The sequence below is a fragment of the Pristiophorus japonicus genome, chromosome 12 (assembly GCF_044704955.1).
Source record: "Pristiophorus japonicus isolate sPriJap1 chromosome 12, sPriJap1.hap1, whole genome shotgun sequence".
Classification (NCBI taxonomy): domain Eukaryota; kingdom Metazoa; phylum Chordata; class Chondrichthyes; family Pristiophoridae; genus Pristiophorus; species Pristiophorus japonicus.
The window spans coordinates 42,523,276-42,542,339 of record NC_091988.1 but is presented as its reverse complement, the minus strand read 5'-3'; the positions used below and the strand labels follow the sequence as shown (position 1 = coordinate 42,542,339).

At 46.2% G+C, this 19,064-nt stretch overlaps 1 protein-coding gene across 1 annotated transcript in view; it reads left to right on the top strand.

Moving 5' to 3' along the window:
• The first annotated feature begins 18,029 nt into the window (after positions 1 to 18,029).
• Positions 18,030 to 19,064, top strand: part of LOC139276727 (haloacid dehalogenase-like hydrolase domain-containing 5) — a 50,431-nt gene continuing 49,396 nt past the window's right edge. Inside the window, exon 1 of the mRNA XM_070894712.1 lies at positions 18,030 to 18,222. Within this exon, the coding sequence (XP_070750813.1) occupies positions 18,112 to 18,222 (111 nt within the window). The 5' untranslated portion in view covers positions 18,030 to 18,111. The remainder of the gene's footprint in view (positions 18,223 to 19,064) is intronic.

The following is a 19,064-nucleotide window of genomic DNA, read 5'->3' as shown; positions in this document are numbered from 1 at the left end:
AGTGAGTAAAACTTTCTGAGGAGTGCAAAATCCACACTGTGATCCCACAACTACGAGGAGATCTAATGGAATATTTTTCACCAAATGTCAAGATGAACAATAAATATATCAGATGAATGTAAAGAGTATAATATTTAACCTGAAGCTGGAGACTAATATGATTAAAAACAATAGATTCTTTCTTACAAAATAACAACTATTTGGCTCTGTTGTTGATACCTTCTCAGGTTCAATGTCAACTGTCAGTCCTGTAAGCAGTGTGAGAGTCTTACTTTTATGAAAGGCGAGGTAGTTGTGGTACGTTCCATTCCTGAAGAACATTAATGAATCAGTTAGGTTTTTAACAACAACCTGACAGTTTTCATGGTTATTTTTCATGAATACTACCCCACAAACTACCAATTTCAATATTTGCCATGGTGGGATTTAAACTATTGGTTGCTAGTCCAGTATTATAACCACGAGACCACTGGGCCCCGCAGGCCACAGCTGGGAAGAGAGGAAACTTTAATCTGCTTTTTTCAGACCTTTCTCTCAGAAATTGGAGCAGTGCTTCAGTTAGATTAGTATATTGTGTCACTTATTCCCCATATGCAATATTGGGCCATAATTTGCTGTGGCAGGGCAATGAATAGAGTGGGTGAATTCAATACCAAATCATGCACAGAAAGAGAAGTAGGGAGATCAAAAGAAAGATTGGATTAAGAGAGAGAGAAAAGAGAAACAAAAAGGAAAAGTTGTTTTTAAATTATTTAAAATATTACATTTTTAAAATCTGAAGGAATGAGACTCTACACTTGTAATAGTTAATTTTTAATGCCAGAGAGGTTGCTTGGTAGTAATTAACATTTATCAAGTCGTTAAAAGGGTACTTAGACTGAAATAGATAAGACCTAACTTTCTGTGGCGACTTTAGTTTGTATCTACCGCGCAAATACATCAACTCCACGCCATTCAGTGTCAGGCAGCGCGATGCAGTTTTCGCAAAGCTAATGGCATCTTGGACAACAATGTTTGGATTTCCACATTTAACCGCACATGTGCCCTCGCCTGAAATTGCTGTAGCATTTGCGTATAGATAACGGCAAATGCCAATAGCCTCATCGTTATTTTGACATCACATTATGGCCCACTGCATAACTTCACTTTTAAATGAACAGGTTTTATTTTTAAACTGTGTACATGCACAACACGTTTTGCCTGATAATAGTCTGTTGGTACATGTTATATTTTCACAGTTGTGATGATAAAACTGTTAGAAAGTTACTGTCAGAATTCGGGAAAATAAGGAGTGATGAGAGCAACAGCGCAACTCTGGAGCTGGTTGAGAAAGTGGCAAAATTGAAGGAGCAACTGGAGTTAAAGGAATATGAAACCCAGCAAATGGAGAGTGACATGGATCAGGTGATCTGATGCATTTCTTTCATGTCCACAAAAAGCACATTAGTGACAAAAAAATTAAAGGAGTGCTCTCTTCATTAAAAAGTCTTTGGTAAACTTTTCTGTGTTTGTTCCAACACATGATGCATGTAAATCGTGTCAAGCACATCATTTTCATGTGAAGAGGGGGCATCCATATTTGTAATTGTCATAGAAAGAATATAAAGTGGAGCAGGATTATAGCTCCTGGATACTTATATACAGGACCAATTTTAATGATTTTAGTACACTTTTGCTGAGTTAGAATTCTATGCAGTCTTGTGAAAAACATTAGAAATACAGATAATCCCTAAGTTAATAAAAGTAACTGCAGAATTCTACATGGGATTTGCATCCAAATTACTACGACAGTGTACTGATTTCCAGCAAGTCCAGGGCATGATTATCTGTATAACATTTCAGAAGATTGATATGTACTGAGCTACGAAATCTCTCTGAACACCAAATCAACCTATTCGAGTTAAACATTAATAATACAGAAAACTCAAACTTACCCTCAGGCATGGGACAGTAACTGTTTCAAGTGGTTATTTTAATAGATTCTCATCCTGGTTAGCTTATATTCTTTTAAAAATCAGAAGTCATGCCAAAAGACATATTCAGCACCAGGTTATGTTAGGATATTATCACTACCAGAAAGCCAATTTTCAGAGATCAGACAGATCTATCATTACTATGAGAAAATGTATCTCCCTCCACCTTACACTTATTTGACTGAATACTTAAACAGTTTAAAAATAGCCATACCTCGGCTGCTGTGGCTCCAGCCACAGACTGAAACTGCTTGCCAACAATGATCATGGTTATGGTGAAAGACAGAGCCACCTGTATTAATTATTTTAATTATTTATTTAAAAAAGACATCTCTACACCTGAATCTAAATGCCTTGAAGTAGTGACTGTGTAAAACACATCTTAGCCCAGTTGTATGAAATTCCTTTGGTCACAATTTTAAATGGATTAGAAATTTGAAGCAAATATGTTAGTTTTTAATGTTGCAAAGTGTGATTTTATGCATGCCAGTTATCAGTTTGACACTGACGGTCCCATTTTGACCCTGCTTTCCTTCAGGTACCACTGCCAAGCTCCTTCCTGCATGCATTTCTGCTGTGATTGATAGCATTATATATGCAATAAAGGTACAAACTGAGTACAGTTAAACTGAACAAGGTACAACCTTGGCTCTGCTTTATTGCGGCCCAAAGTGCCTGACTCACAAAATGGCTGGCCGTTTATACCAAAACAGCACCATGTGCGTGCTACTCAGTGGCCTCCAACAATGACACCATCTGGTGGCTACAAACAGCATGTACATACATGACAATACCCCTCTCTGAGATCTTATCACAGTCTTTCACAAGTTGAGACGGTCCGGTGCTTTATGCTCCCGGGTTGACCATCTCAGTTTAATTCCAGACTTGGGTGAGTGTGCGGAGTCTGTTGTGGCTGGATGGCTGACTTATTGGGGGGGGTAGCAGTGGCCATGTCAGGAATTGCAAGTCCATTTTTATTGAAAAAGTCCGTGATGGAAATTCCGGGTTCACTGATGACCCTTGAGTCCGCTGAAGACTGCTGGTAGGTTGGTTGGTCATCGACGGTTTCTTCGTCCGACTGCTCTGTCTCGTCTGTGTGCCTCAGCTTTGTTTGATCCAAGTGTTTCCTGCAAGTTTGCCCATTCTTGAGCTTAATAACAAATATTCTGTTGCCCTCCTTGGCCATGACCGTACCAGCAATCCATTTGGGACCCTGACCATAATTCAACACATATACAGGATCATTAACAGAAATCCCACGTGACACGGTTGCACGATTGTGGTACCCTTGTTGACTCTGTCTTCTGTATTCAACGTGATTACTTAAATCCGGGTGTACAAGAGATAACTTGGTCTTAAGACCTCTTTTCATCATGAGTTCAGCAGGTGAGACCCCTGTGAGTGTGTGTGGTCTTGTCCTGTAACTCAGCAGTATGCAAGATAAGCAGGTCTGCAGTGACCCTTGGGTTACTCTCCTTATGCTTTGCTTGATAATTTTTACTGCACGTTCTGCTTGCCCATTGGACGCAGGCTTGAACGGTGCTGACCTTATATGTTTTATGGTGTTAAGTTTTACAAACTCCTGAAACTCCTGACTGGTGAAGCACGACCCACTGTTGCTCACCACTATGTCAGGCAGACCATGTGTCACGAACATGACATTTAGATTCTCCATGGTTGCCGTGGACGTACTAGATGACATGATTATGCATTCTATCCACTTCGAATAAGCATCCATCACCACTAAAAACATCTTGCCCAGGAAGGGTCCTGTAAAATCTACATGGATCCTTGACCAGGGTTTGGATGGCCATGACCACAGACTCAGCGGCGACTCCGCTGGTGCTTTGCAGAGCTGCATGCAGGTGTTGCACTGATGCATGCATTCTTCCAGCTCAGAATCAATTCCTGGCCACCATACGTGGGACCTGGCGATGGTCTTAATCATCACTATACCAGGATGTGTGCTGTGTAATTCACGCACAAACTTTAATCTACATATTGATTGGGCTAACCAAACTGGTAGCAATGCAGTGGAGGAGGATTTCCTGGAGTGTATTAGGGATGGTTTTCTAGACCATTATGTCGAGGAGCCAGCTAGACGGCTGGCCATCCTAGACTGGGTGATGTGTAAGGAAAAAGGACTAATTAGCAATCTTGTTGTGCGAGACCCCTTGGGGAAGAGTGACCTTAATATGGTAGAATTCTTTATTAAGATGGAGAGTGACACAGTTAATTCAGAGTCTAGGGTCCTGAACTTAAGGAAAGGTAACTTCAATGGTATGAGACGTGAATTGGCTAGAATAGACTGACGAGTGATACTTAAAGGGTTGACGGTGGATAGGCAATGGCAAACATTTAAAGATCACATGGATGAACTTCAACAATTGTACATCCCTGTCTGGAATAAAAAGAAAATAGGGAAGGTGGCTCAACCGATGCTAACGAGGGAAATTAAGGATAGTGTTAAATCCAAGGAAGAGGCATATAAATTGGCCAGAAAAAGCAGCAAACCTGAGGACTGGGAGAATTTTATAATACAGCAGAGGAGGACAAAGGGTTTAATTAGGAGGGGGAAAATAGAGTATGAGAGGAAGCTTGCTGGGAACATAAAAATTGACAGCAAACGCTTCTATAGATAAGTGAAGAGAAAAGGATTAGTGAAGACAAACATAGGTCCCTTGCAGTCAGATTCAGGTGAATTTATAATGGGGAACAAAGAAATGGCGGACAAGTTAAACAAATACTTTGGTTCTGTCTTCACGAAGGAAGACACAAATAACCTTCCGGAAATACTAAGGGACCGAGGGTCTAGGGAAAAGAAGGAACTGAAGGAAATCCTTATTAGGCAGGAAATTGTGTTCGGGAAATTGATGGGATTGAAGGCCGATAAATTCCCGGGGCCTGATAGTCTGCATCCCAGAGTACTTAAGGAAGTAGCCCTAGAAATAGTGGATGCATTGGTGATCATTTTCCAATAGTCCATCGACTCTGGATCGATTCCTATAGACTGGAGGGTAGCTAATGTGACACCACTTTTAAAGAAGGGAGGGAGAGAGAAGGTGAGTATTTGTAGACCGGTTAGCCTGACATCAGTAGTGAGGAAAATGTTGGAATCAATTATTAAAGCTGAAATAGCAGCACATTTGGAAAGCAATGACGGGATCGGTCTATGTCAGCATGGATTTATGAAAGGGAAATCCTGCATGACAAATCTTTTGGAATTTTTTGAGGATGTAACTGGTAGAGTGGACAAGGGAGAACCGGTGGATGTGGTGCATTTGGACTTTCAAAAGGCTTCGGACAAGGTCCCACACAAGAGATTGGTGTGCAAAATTAAAGCACATGGTATTAGGGGTAATGTACTGAAGTAGAGAACTGGTTGGCAGACAGGAAGCAGAGAGTCGGGATAAACGGGTCCTTTTCGGAATGGCAGGCAGTGACTAGTGGGGTGCCGCAGGGCTCAGTGTTCGGACCCCAGCTCTTTACAATATACATTAATGATTTGGATGAGGGAATTGAGTGTAATATCTCCAAGTTTGCAGATGACACTAAGATGGGTAGTGGTGTGCGCTGTGAGGAGGACGCTAAAAGGCTGCAGGGTGACTTGGACAGGTTAGATGAGTGGGCAAACGAATGGCAGATGCAGTATAATGTGGATAAATGTGAGGTTATCCATTTTGGTGGCAAAAGCACAAAGGCAGAATATTATCTGAATGGCAGCAGATTAGGAAAATGGGAGGTGCAACGAGACCTGTGTGTCATGGTACATCAGTCATTGAAAGTTGGCATGCAGGTACAGCAGGCGGCGAAGAAGGCAAATGGTATGTTGGCCTTCTAGCTAGGAGTTTTGAGTATAGGAGCAGAAAGGTCTTACTGCAGTTGTACAGGGCCTTAGTGAGGTCTCACCTGGAATATTGTGTTCAGTTTTGTTCTCCTAATCTGAGGAAGTACGTTCTTGCTATTGAGGGAGTGCAGCGAAGGTTCACCAGACTGATTCCCGGGATGGCAGGACTGACATGAGGAGAGACTGGATCGACTGGGCCTTTATTCACTGGAGTTTAGAAGGATGAGAGAGGATCTCATAGAAACATATAAAATTCTGACGGGACTGGACAGGTTAGATGTAAGAAGAATGTTCCCGATGTTGGGGAAGTCCAGAACCAGGGGACGTAGTCTAAGGATAAGGGCTAAGCCATTTAGGACTGAGATGAGGAGAAACTTCTTCACTCAGAGAGTTATTAACTTGTGGAATTCCCTACCGCAGAGAGTTGTTGATGCCAGTTCATTGGATATATTCAAGAGGGAGTTAGATATTGCCCTTATGGCTAAAGGGATCAAGGGGTATGGAGAGAAAGCAGGAAAGGGGTACCGAGATGAATGATCAGCCATGATCTTATTGAATGGTGGTGCAGGCTCGAAGGGCCGAATGGCCTACTCCTGCACCTATTTTCTATGTTTCTATGTTTCAATGTTTCTCACTCCCTTTCTTAGGCATTACAACTGGATTGCCACACAATATGCAATCTGCTGGAATAGACAGTTCATCCTTGCGACAAACGTACGGTTTGGCCTCCTTGCACATTTGCTTAGGTATGGCAGACCAATCCTCTTTGAGGATGCAACCCTTTACCACCGATAATATCGGGTCCTGGCTGGTCCAGGTCTTAACTTGTTGAGCCGTGACAGGGGTACCTTCACTCTCAAAAGCATCCATTATTAACATTAAATTTGCTGGTTGTGGCGTTTCCACCTCCAGTGTGGGCAACAGCAACTGGCTCAAAGCATCGGCACAATTCTCTGTGCCAGGTCTGTGGCGAATGACATAATCATAGGCAGATAATGTCAGCGCCCACCTTTGGATGTGGGATGAAGCGTTGGTATTGATACCTTTGCTCCCTGAAAACAACAAAATGTGCGGCTTGTGATTGGTCTCTAATTCGAACCTCAGATTGAACAGGTATTGATGCCTGTTTTTAACACCGTGCACACACACTAAAGCTTCTTTTTCTACCGTACTGTAGGCTCTTTCTGCTTTAGAAAAACTTTTGGATGCATACATGACGAGTTGAAGTTTCCCCGACTCATTAGCTTGTTGTAACACGCAACCAATTCCATATGACAATGCGTCACAGGCCAAAACTAAACGTTTACATGGGTCATAATGTACCAGCAGCTTGTTCGAGCAAAGCAGTTTGGTGGTTTTCTCGAAGGCTCTGTCTTGCAATGCGCCCCACACCCAGTTGTTGCCTTTTCTTAATAGCATGCGCAGTGGTTGAAGTAAGGTACTCAATTTAGGTAGGAAGTTACCAAAGTAGTTGAGTAGACCCAGGAATGAACACAGCTCCGTCACGTTCTGCAGCTTGGGTGCATTCTTGATGGCCTTGGTTTTCACGTCAGTAGGTCTGATGCTATCAGCGGCGATTTTCCTCCTGAGGAATTCGACCTCCGGTGCCATGAAGACGCACTTCGGGCGTTTAAGTCTGAGTCCCACTCTGTCCAAACGCAGTAGAACCTCTTCCAGGTTGTTCGGATGTTCCTTGGAGTCACGACCAGTGATCAGGATGTCATCTTGGAACACGACGGTTCTGGGAACGGACTTCAGTAGACTTTCCATATTCCTCTGGAATATTGCTGCAGCCGAGCAAATTCCAAACGGGCGCCTGTGGTAAATAAACAGTCCTTTGTGCGTGTTAATGCACGTAAGTCTCTTCGACATCTCGACCAACTCCTGCCGTCATATAGGCCGGCATCAAGTCCAATTTTGTGAACTACTTCCCTCCGGCTAGCGTCGCTACCAAATCATCAGCCTTCGGTAACGGGTACTGATCTTGTTTTGAAACCCTGTTGATCGTAGCCTTATAATCTCCACAGATTCTGACTGTGAGATCACTTTTCAGCACAGGAACAATGGGGCTGGCCCATTCATTAAATTCGACCGGTGATATGATCCCTTCATGCTGGAGTTTGTCCAGTTCTATTTCGACCTTCTCCCTCATCATATACGGCACTGCCCGAGCTTTATGATGGACGGGTCTTGCATCTGAGTCCATGTGGATCTGCACCTTAGCTCCCGTGAAGTTGCCGATACCCGGTTCGAACAGCGAGGGGAACTTGCTCAGTACTTGGCCACATGTATCTTCCTCCGACGACAACGCCTTTATGTTGTTCCAGTCGCATCTGATTTTCTCCAACCAGCTCCTGCCGAGCAGCGTTGGGCCATTGCCTGGAACAATCCACAGCGATAACTCGTGAACCGCACCGTTAAACGATACGTTAATTTGTGCACTGCCAATCACCTTTATCAGTTCTTTGGTTTATGTGCGCAGCTTGGCGTTAACAGCCTGGGCCGCACAGATTAGTATCCCACAGCTTATTAAATGCCCTCTCATTCATGATCGATTGACTCGCCCCTGTGTCCAGTTCCATCGATACCGGTATCCCATTAAACTTCAAATTAATCAAAATTGGTACTCTTGGTTATGAAAGAATACAGTCCATACACTTTCTCCTCTGGCATCTCGGATTGTGTATCCGGATCCGCGCTAGTCTGGCTCTCATTCTCCACGTGGTGTGTCGCAGCACGCTTGCTCAGCTGTGGACACTTGTGCTGGAGATGCCCCACTCTCAGACCGCTTTTGCAACTATATTGCTGGTGCCGATGATTTCCCCCACAACGCCAACACAGAGAAGTCGGATACATTTCCACTGGCGGACTTTGGCCAGCCACAGGTTTCGTGAATGCAGCCGGATAGGCCCTGCCATGTGCCGCTCTGCCAAACGCTGAATCATTCGCATTTACAGTACTTGCCGAGGTTCGGTTCTTCACCGCTATTTGCTTTAGACTCCTGTCTGTCGTCATACATGATTGAACGATCTGGATAGCCCTTTTTAAATCCAACTCTTCCATCACCAGAAGTTTGCACAGGATCACCTCGTGGTTGATACCGATAACAAAGAAGTCCCGCAGCATGTCTGCCAACACCGTCCCGAACTTGCACGGTCCCGCTAGACGTCTCAGGTCGGCAATGAATTCCGCCACATTCTGGCCCTCCTATTGAACATGTGTATAAAACCTGTATCACGAGATGATGATGCTGTCGTCTGGCTTAAGGTGCTCCCGTACCAATGTACACAACTCCTCGTACGTTTTCTCTGTTGGATCACTAGGCATGAGTAGATTCTTTATCAGACCGTAGATCTTTGAACCGCACACAGTGAGGAACACAGCCCGGTGCCGATCTGCATCGTCGACCCCCTCCATTTTGTTGGCCACAAAGTACTGGTTCAAACGGCTCACAAAGTCTGCCCAATCTTCTCCCTCCATGAATCGCTCTAAAAATCCAATCGTGCTCATTTTGCAAACAAAGGTTCGTCGCCAAATGTTATGTATGCAATAAAGGTTCAAGTGAGTACTGTTTAACTAAGCAAGGTAAGCAAAGCTTCTGCTTTATTTTGGCCCAAAGTGTCTGACTCACAAAATGGCTGGCCTTTTATATCAGAGCAGCACCAGTGGCCTCCAACAATGATACCATCTGGTGGCTACAAACAACATGTACATACATGACAACGCGTCTCTTGGGCGAGGTGGCAGCTGGCATTACAGCACAGGCGCGAGGGAATGAGCATCGCTGTGCTTCTTTGGACAGGATGGCCACTGCCCTAGAAACATAGAAACATAGAAACATAGAAAATAGGTGCAGGAGTAGGCCATTCGGCCCTTCTAGCCTGCACCGCCATTCAATGAGTTCATGGCTGAACATTCAACTTCAGTACCCCATTCCTGCTTTCTCGCCATACCCCTTGATCCCCCTAGCAGTAAGGACCTCATCTAACTCCTTTTTGAATATATTTAGTGAATTGGCCTCAACAACTTTCTGTGGTAGAGAATTCCACAGGTTCACCACTCTCTGGGTGAAGAAGTTCCTCCGCATCTCGGTCCTAAATGGCTTACCCCTTATCCTTAGACTGTGACCCCTGGTTCTGGACTTCCCCAACATTGGGAACATTCTTCCTGCATCTAACCTGTCTAACCCCATCAGAATTTTATATGTTTCTATGAGGTCCCCTCTCATTCTTCTGAACTCCAGTGAATACAAGCCCAGTTGATCCAGTCTTTCTTGATAGGTCAGTCCCGCCATCCCGGGAAGCTCAGAATGCTCTCATGCACTCTGGCCAACAGGCCACGGAGCATCATACTGCTTTCGTCTCAGGTGGCTTTGAGAGTGTGGCTGCTCTCATGCAGTCTCAGCTCGATGCTACGCGAGGTCTGACTGCTGCTATCGTGGCTGGGTCCACCACGGTCCACCGGGTGCCTAACGGTGCCACCCCACCCCCCCCACGTGCTGCAGCAGCTTGGTGGGGGAGGTGGGGGTGCTGCCCTGGGGGAGTGACGTTAGCTCCTCGGACCAGGATACTGATGCGCGCTCTCAGGCTCCCAGCAGCCCTGAGCTGAGACCTGCCACTCCGCCATTGCTGCCAAGCATGGAATCGCCTCAGCCATTTCCGACTGAAGGCGCAGAGGAGGATGCGGCCCAGCCTGCAGCCGGCCCTTCCAGGGCCTCAGCTGCTCGAGGGCATCCGAGAAGGACATCTGTAGCTTCCTCTACAGACACATAGCAGCTTTCCCAAAGCCATGAGGCAGCCACAGGGGAGACCCTACGGCTTGGTGTAAGGATAGATCTGCATAAGAGGGGTAATAAGGAGTTGCACAAGGGTGATAATTGATAATGTTGATGTTTTGTGCACCCATTGTTTGGGGTGTAATAAATCTTTATTTTGTTTTGGAAATTTCTGAATAGGTCTCTCATTTAACTGTGCGGGAATGATGTGTGAGAGGGCTCATAGGTTAGACCATGGAAATGGCTAGATGCAGACTCAACTGGAAATTCAGTAATGTGAAACCCGCAGCTATCAGGCGGCTTTTTGCTCCCCTTGCAGGGTTACAATGGCGATGCCACCTCCTGCATGGCTGGGCACCCACATCCTGTTCCTCCTCCTGTGCCTCCTCCTCCTCCTTTTCCACAGGTGACACTGCTGCCTCATCCTTCAATGGCTGTGCCCTCATGATGGCCAGGTTGTTGAGCATGCAGCACACCACCACGAATATGGAGACATGCTTGGGCGAATACTACAGCACACCCCCTGAGTGATCCAGTCAACAGAACCTCTGCTTCAGAATCCCAATTGTGAGCTCGATGATGGCCCTGGTGGCCGAGAGACTCATTATAAGGTTGTGAAAAGGAGTCATGAGCCAAGTGCTCAATGTGTAGCCCTTGTCACCGAGGAGCCAGCCGCAATCTTGATTTGGATCAGTGAAGAGGTGTGGCACACCGCTCTGCCACAATATGAAAGAGTCGTGGCTACTGCCAGGAAACCAGGCATCCACTTACACAATTTTGCGGTTGTGGTCGCAAACCAGTTGAACATTGAGGGAGTGGAATCTCTTCCGGTTTCGGAATTGCTCGGGAGTGAGTTGGGGTGCCCTCAGATCGACGTGGGTGCAATCAATGATCCCCCGGAACTGGGCCCACAATGCGCAGGAATCCAGTCTGCCGCTCCAACTGCTTGTTCCTGCTCATAGGGAAGGAGATGTAATCGGCTCTCCGCCTACAGAGAGCATCTGTGACCTCCTGTATGGAGGTGTGGACTGCAAACTGCGAGTTGTTGGAGATGTCTGCAGTGGCAGCTTGGAAGGACGCAGTGGCAAAAAAGTTCAGGGCGATTGTAACCTTGGATGCCACGCTCGGGGCTGTCCTCATCCGTGTTTGTGGCTCCAAGTCTGTCTGCAGGAGATTGCAGAGCTCCGTCACTAAGTCCTTGTGGAATCATAGTCTGTGCAGACACTGATCATCATTCAGTTCCCTGTATGAGAATTGGTGACGGAAGACCCTTTGTCGATATGGCCTTGCGCCCCCACGTCTGTGCAGCCGTCTTACTCTCTGTTCTACCACATTGGCTTCTCCCTGCTGGTCTGCTGGGTCCTCTGCAGGCTGCTGCTGCTCAGCATCTGCATCCACTGCAGAGGCTGCCTCCTGGCCCAGTATCTGGAGGGAGGGGTGGGGGTCTGGGTTATGGGTAGAGCTGTGCTTTGCCATGGTGGGGAAACCCATTTCTTGCAGCTAGCAGTGACCGTTACACAACTTTGTGTGTTTTGGGGGTGGGGGACGGACTCACTGTTCAGTGGGAAGTCCCAATGGGCATAGGCCTGGGACTGCAGAGATTGTGGGGCGTATCATGCTCTCAGTGGCCTTTGCCTGTTACCCAGAATGGTGGAATGCAGGGGCACAATCAAAATGTTTGTTGTAGTGTTATGCCCTCTGAGCCACAGTCCCTGCAGAAGTTATCCACCAGAGAGGGGTCAAATCTGTAATGGAATATGGGTTGAGATATGTTTGATGTATTAGCTTGATCTGTCCTCAGTATTGCTGTTGCAAATAATGGTTGTGAAGGTCTGCTTACATCCGTCACCATTCGCGCTCTGCTGTCCGACACCTAGTTCTCTTTCCCAGGCCTTCTTCAAGCATGCTGTGTTGTCTTTTGAGTGGGAGCAAATATGCCGCAGAAGGTGGAGCTGTGTTTGTGGGAGGCCAGTTAGATAGTGGAGGTACAGTTCTGGAGGTATCAGCTCATGATGGAGCATTTGAAGTACAGCCAGATATGGAGGAAATGTTTTATTTTGATGTAACTGAATAGGTTTATGTTCAATGAGATGAATTTTGCCTGCCAGGTGTTGAAAGGGCGAACCTGGTCTGTCAGAATCCACCCATGCTGAATGTATCCAAGGGTTCACCATTGCACCATATTGGAGAAAGGGTCGAATGCCCTCATTAGGGATCTTCAAGGAAATTAAGTCCCTTTTCTGGGGAGCTATGAAGGACAAGTTGTGCAGTGGATTTGGTTAAGAAGCTCTGGTCTCCATCCCAAGGCATAGGATGTGAGGGCAGGTCAAATTCTAAGCTTTGATTCCCTGATGTTGGGCTGCCATATTAGTGTCTGAGAGTGAGAAGACTGAACCCTCTTTCATGCTTGTAGAATTGGAAGAATTTGAAACACATTCCCAATTTCTTGCCTGCCCATAAGAACCTGGTGATATACACGTCAAGGTTTCAGAACTGATGGCTGGATCCCTGAGTATGTGGAGATAACCTGCATCAGGGATGTGCCTTCTCTTGTGGAGTAATTAACTTGTATTCTGAGAGTTGGTTGATCTTAGGTCTTAGCGCTCTACACGGAACTCCTATACGGCAAGCGAGCCCCAGGTGGGCAGAGGAAACGTTTCAAGGACACCCTCAAAGTCTCCTTGATAAAATGCAACATCCCCACCGACACCTGGGACTCCCTGGCCAAAGACCGCCATAAGTGGAGGAAGAGCATCCGGGAGGGCGCTGAGCACCTTGAGTCTCGTCACTGAGAGCATGCAGAAATCAAGCGCAGGTAGCGAAAGGAGCGTGTGGCAAACCAGTCTCACCCACCCTTTCCTTCAATGTCTGTCTGTCCCACCTGTGACAGAGACTGTAATTCCCGTATTGGACTGTTCAGTCACCTAAGAACTCAATTTTAGAATGGAAGCAAGTCTTCCTCGATTTCGAGGGATTGCCTATGATGATGATGATGATGATCTTGGTGTAGAGTGATGCAATAGGGCCACTACAGCGTTTTATCGCCTGTATATACAGGAGCCAGGGATCCAGCCAGCAGTTCTGAAACCTTGACATGTATATCACCAGGTTCTTATGGGCAGGCAAGAAATTGGGAATGTGTCTCAAATTCTGAAACGGGTAGAGGACGTGAAGAAACACATTAATTTTTGCTGTATTTGCCCTCTCCAGGGACAATATGAGCAGGTTGGTCCATTTGTCTAGTTCCGCTTCCTAGGGTGGAGGAGGAAGTGCAAGGTGAAGTTTCTGTCTAAATATCAGTGAGTTTGAGGGATAATATTGACACTAGGTGTTTGAAATCTGCCTCTAACCATGTAACAGGATAAGACTCATTGGGTATGTGGCGATAACCTGCATCAGGGATGTGCTTTCTATTGTGGAGTAATTAACTTGTATTCTGAGAGTTGGTTGACCTTAGTGTAGAGTGATGCAATGTGGTTACTATAGAGTTTTATCACCTGTACGTACAGGAGAATACATGAGCATATTTAGAGTTGCAGAGAAGTCGAGAAGGATGAGGAGGAATGGTACAAAATGGTCACAGTCACGGAGGATGTCACTTGTGGCTTTGATTGGGGCCATTTCAGTCCTGTGGCAAGGGTGGAAACCTGATTGTTCAAATAAGACACGGATTTGGGAAGCAACAACAAGTTCAATAATTTTGGAGAGGAAAGCGAGATTAGAGATGGGGCAGTAGTTTGCAAGGACAGGGGTCAAGGTTGTTTTTTTTGAGGAGAGGGGTGATGACAGCAGTTTTGAAAGAGAGGTAGACAGTACCTGAGGAGGGGAGCCGTTTAAAATATCAGTTAGCATGGAAGCCAGAAAAAAGAAGTTGGGTAGTCAACAGTTTAATGGGAATAGGAGTGGGTCTCATGAACAAGATAAGCTCGGAGAGGACGTGAGGGGAGATAGGGAAGAAAATAGGTAAAGAAGCAGGTTCAGGGCTAGGGCAGGGGAAACCTTGAGGAAAGTTTGGCTTGGGGTGAAGGGGAATGGGGGCTGGGGGGGGGGGGGGGGGAGGTGAATGTGACCGAGGTAGCCCAATGGATTATGTAAATTTTAGTGACAAAGATATCCATGAGCTACTTGCATTTGTTGTTGAGGCGGGAGTGGAGAGGACAGGGGAAAGGGAGTTAAGAAGAGGATTGGTCGTGGAAAAAAGAAGCTGAGGCTTTCTTTGCATTCCAGGATGATCTGAATAGTAAACAGTTTTGGCAGCGGAGTGCAGAGCCCAGTCATACTTGATGTGGTCCAGACAGATCTGGTAATGAATAGGTAAATTAATTTGTATGCCAGATATACTCAGATCTGTGCCCCTTGGACATGAGGGAGTTAAGATGGGGGAGCGGGGGCGGGGCGTACCAGAGGAAACGACCGGGCTTGGAGAGAGTAGGATTTTAAGGGGACAAGGGCATCAAAAGCAGAGTGATTGAGCAGATCGGCAGAGCTATTGTGGCGAATGGAGGGCCAAAGGCTAAACAGTTGGGTATTTGAGAGTAAGTGAGTTGGGATAGAGTTTTTCATGGGGCAGCCGCAGAACCAAGTATGGTTGGATGGAGGAAGGGGAATGTGAGTGGTGAGGAATACAAGAGAGTTATCAAAGATGGCCTTGTCTGTGATTAAACAATGGGAATAGAGAGGCCACATGAGATGTCAAGATCAAGAGGGTGATCGTGAATATGGTTAGGAGAGTATAAGTAGAGCGAGAAGTTAAAGGAGGACAGGAAGGCAGTAAATATCAGAGGAGAGAGGGCAAGGTGAGTTGAGGTGGAGGTTGAAACCATTGAGGATGAGGAGACATTCAGTGTAGAGGCTAAGGGAGGAAAGGAGTGAGGATATCTCAGTAAGAAATGCGGTGTGAGGCTTGGGTCTGTGGTATTAAATGCAGATTTTAAAGGAGAGGCAAGAGGGGTGGAACAGGGTTCTTAAAGGAGGAGAATGTGCCAGAGGCGTAAGGGGAAACCAAGGTGATATTTGGTGATAAGGGTTACACTGCCACTCTGACAGCTTGGACAGGGCAAGTGGTGGTAAACCAAGGATTCTGTTTGCCATTGTAATGGCCTTAGCTACTTGCAGCGCCACTTTGACCTTTAGCTGCACAGCAAAGTCCCTCTGCTCTATGTAAGTTCTCACCATTTAAGGTATATTCCTTCCCTTATTACCTCCAAAATATATTACTTCACATTGAAATTAGTATCCACAAAATCAGACAACCTCATACAACTTGTATATTGATCGAATTTCTTTTTATAATTTTGTTTGATAACACTCCTGTGAAATGCCTTAGTACATGTTACTACATTAATGGTACTATATAAATACAAGTTGTTGTTGTTGTATACCTTCAAGTCTTGAATAAAACATGATCTCAGCATATCGCATGGACTGCTTTTTAAAATATTTTAGTACAACATAAATTTCTGAATAAAGTAACATTTATAATTCAATGAACTCAATCATCAGCAAAGTGATGGAAGGTGTCGTAGACAGTGCTATCAAGCGGCACTTACTCACCAATAACCTGCTCACCGATGCTCAGTTTGGGTTCCGGCAGCACCACTCGGCTCCAGACCTCATTACAGCCTTGGTCCAAACATGGACAAATGAGCTGAATTGCAGAGTGCCCTTGACATCAAGGCAGCATTTAACTGAGTGTGGCATCAAGAGACCCTAGTAAAATTGAAGTTGCTGGGAATCAGGAGAAAGACTCTTCACTGGCTGGAGTCATACGTAGCACAAAGGAAGACAGTTGTGGTTGTCGCAGGCCAATTATTTCAGCCCTTATTCATGGCTGCAAGAGATCCTCAGGGCAGTGTCCTGAGCCCAACCATCTTCAGCTGCTTCATCAATGACCTTCCCTCCATCATAAGGTCAGAAGTGGGGATGTTGGCTGATGATTGCACAATGTTCAGTTCCATTCGCAACTCCTTAGTTAATGAAGTAATCTATGCCCGCATGCAGCAAGACCTGGACGACATTCAGGTACGCGCTGATAAGTGGCAAGTAACATTCGCACCACACAGGTGCCAGGCAATGAACATCTCCAACAAGAGAGCGTCAAACCATCGCCACTTGACAGTCAACGTCATTACCATTGCCGAGTCCCCCACCATCAATATCCTGAGGGGGGGTCATCATTGACCAGAGACTTAACTGGACCAGCCACATAAATACTGTGGCTACATACAAGAGCAGGTCAGAGGTTGGGTATTCTGCGGCGAGTGTCTCCCCTCCCGATTCCCCAAAGCCTTTCCAACATCTACAAGGCACAAGTCAGGAGTGTGATGGAATACTCTCCACTTGCCTGGATGAGAGCAGCTGCACAACACTCAAGAAGCTAGACACCATCCAGGACAAAGCAGCCCGCTTGATTGGCACCCCATCCACCACCTTAAACATTCACTCCCTCCACCACCAGCACACCGTGGCTGCAGTGTGTACCATCTACAAGATGCACTGCAGCAACTCACCCAAGGCTTCTTTGGCAGCACCTCCCAAACCCGGGACTGCTACCACCGAGAAGGACAAGGGCAGCAGGCGCATGGGAGCACCATCACCTGCAAGTCTCCCTCCAAAGTCACACACCATTGGAAATATATCGCCGTTCCTTCATAGTCGCTGGGTCAAAATCCTGGAACTGCCTCCCTAACAGCACTGTGGGAGTACCATCATCACGCAGACTGCAGCGATTCAAGAAGGTGGCTCACCATCATCTTCTCAAGGGCAATTAGGGATGGGCAATAAATGCTGGCCTTGCCAGCGCTGCCCACATCCAAGGAACGAATTTTTAAAAATTGGTCAAAATAACAAAGTACAAAAACGCACCTTTAAATATGTCACAAGTGGACGTACACTCCATGCGTGATATACTGGAGCATAAGTTGTTAATAATCATTGTATAAGTCAGTAAGCCAAGTGCAACTGATGATGGACTATTCCGAATTATTCGTTGTACCTGATATATTTTTTCCTATACTGTGCGGGCTCACTGTGTGCTTTCGTTTTTGCACGGATTCGACCTGAAGAAATGTCCGGTCATGACCACATCATGATCTGTGAACCGTGTTTTGATGTAGCAGCCTTATATCTCCGCTCACGGATGATTGCTGCTGTGATCTGTGCCCTGGTCTCTTGCAATAGCGGAAAGCTGTGTTGCTGCTGTGATGCGGGGGTATGTTTTGTGCCCTCGCCACTTGCACTAGGGGGCTGTGTGGCTCTGATGTTTATGCGTGTTGTGGCCTCATTCCGTTGCATCGGTAGGGGAGAGGGGGTGGGGTGGTTGCAAAGCTCACTGTGATGCTGTTGCACGTCCCGCACCGAGGCGCTGCAAACGTCTCGCGAACCACCCCCAACCCCCCGGGGCGAGCTGTCAATCAGCGGCAGCTGTGACGTCAGGGCCGGGGATTGATAAGGCGCAACGCCGGCTGCCGGGCGAACACAATGAGCCGGCGAGCGCCCAGCGCACAAAGAGCGAAAGAATGAGGGCGCTGCTTTCGCTGAGTCGTGTCGCTCGCACGGCGCTGAGGCGGCTGAGGAAGGAACGATCCCCGGCAAGCTGCAGGCTGGTGGGAGGCACGGCGGAGTCTCAGGTAACAGGATTGAGGGGGAGGGAGGGAGGGAGAGAGAGAGAGAGAGAGAGAGAGAGAGAGTGTGACCCGTACACAGACATTTAAGCTGTCAGTCACTATCCAGCGCCACTCATTGCCCCAGCTGTAGACTGAGGGTCTATTCCGGGGCCAGGCTGCCCGTCCTTCTCCCTTTCCCCATCTACCCCAGGAGAGAAACGCTGCAATAAAACAGTTACTGATAAAACAATGCAACGACAAATAAAGAGTCAGAGTTTAAAATCTTTTCGCCACAATAACTTTACGTAAACACATTTAGCTTTAATAAAAAACATACAGTTCCAGGCATGAGTTAAATTCCAGTACTCCACGTACACCAAAGTTAACCTTAAATGACATTGTGTGAGCAACTGCAAAAGCTTACAGGGTAAATTCTTCAAATAATATTCGAAGTTTATTTTGGCAAATTCTTCAATTAATATTGGAAGCTTTTTTTTAAAAAAAAGAAAGAATACTAAATCAGTGCTACTATTGTTGAGCTCATTTGGTAAAGGAAACCGAGGATCTGCATGTTTTTTATAGCTTGCTATAAATTCTTTGCAGGATTTAGCACTTCCGCATTTCCAGTAATGGAATTCCCTTCCCGAGCCTCTCCTGTAACGCTGCTGGAAACCTACCTCTCTGACTAAGCGCTTGGCCACCTGTCTTATGACTCGGTGTCAATTTCTGCCTGTGAAGTGGGATCTTTTACTACTTAAAGGCGCTATATCAATGCAAATTGTTGTTGTTATGTTGGGACCACTATGCGATGTTGCATTTGTCAGTAATCATAGATTTGCTTCAAGTGACTGACTAAAATAGCGGGG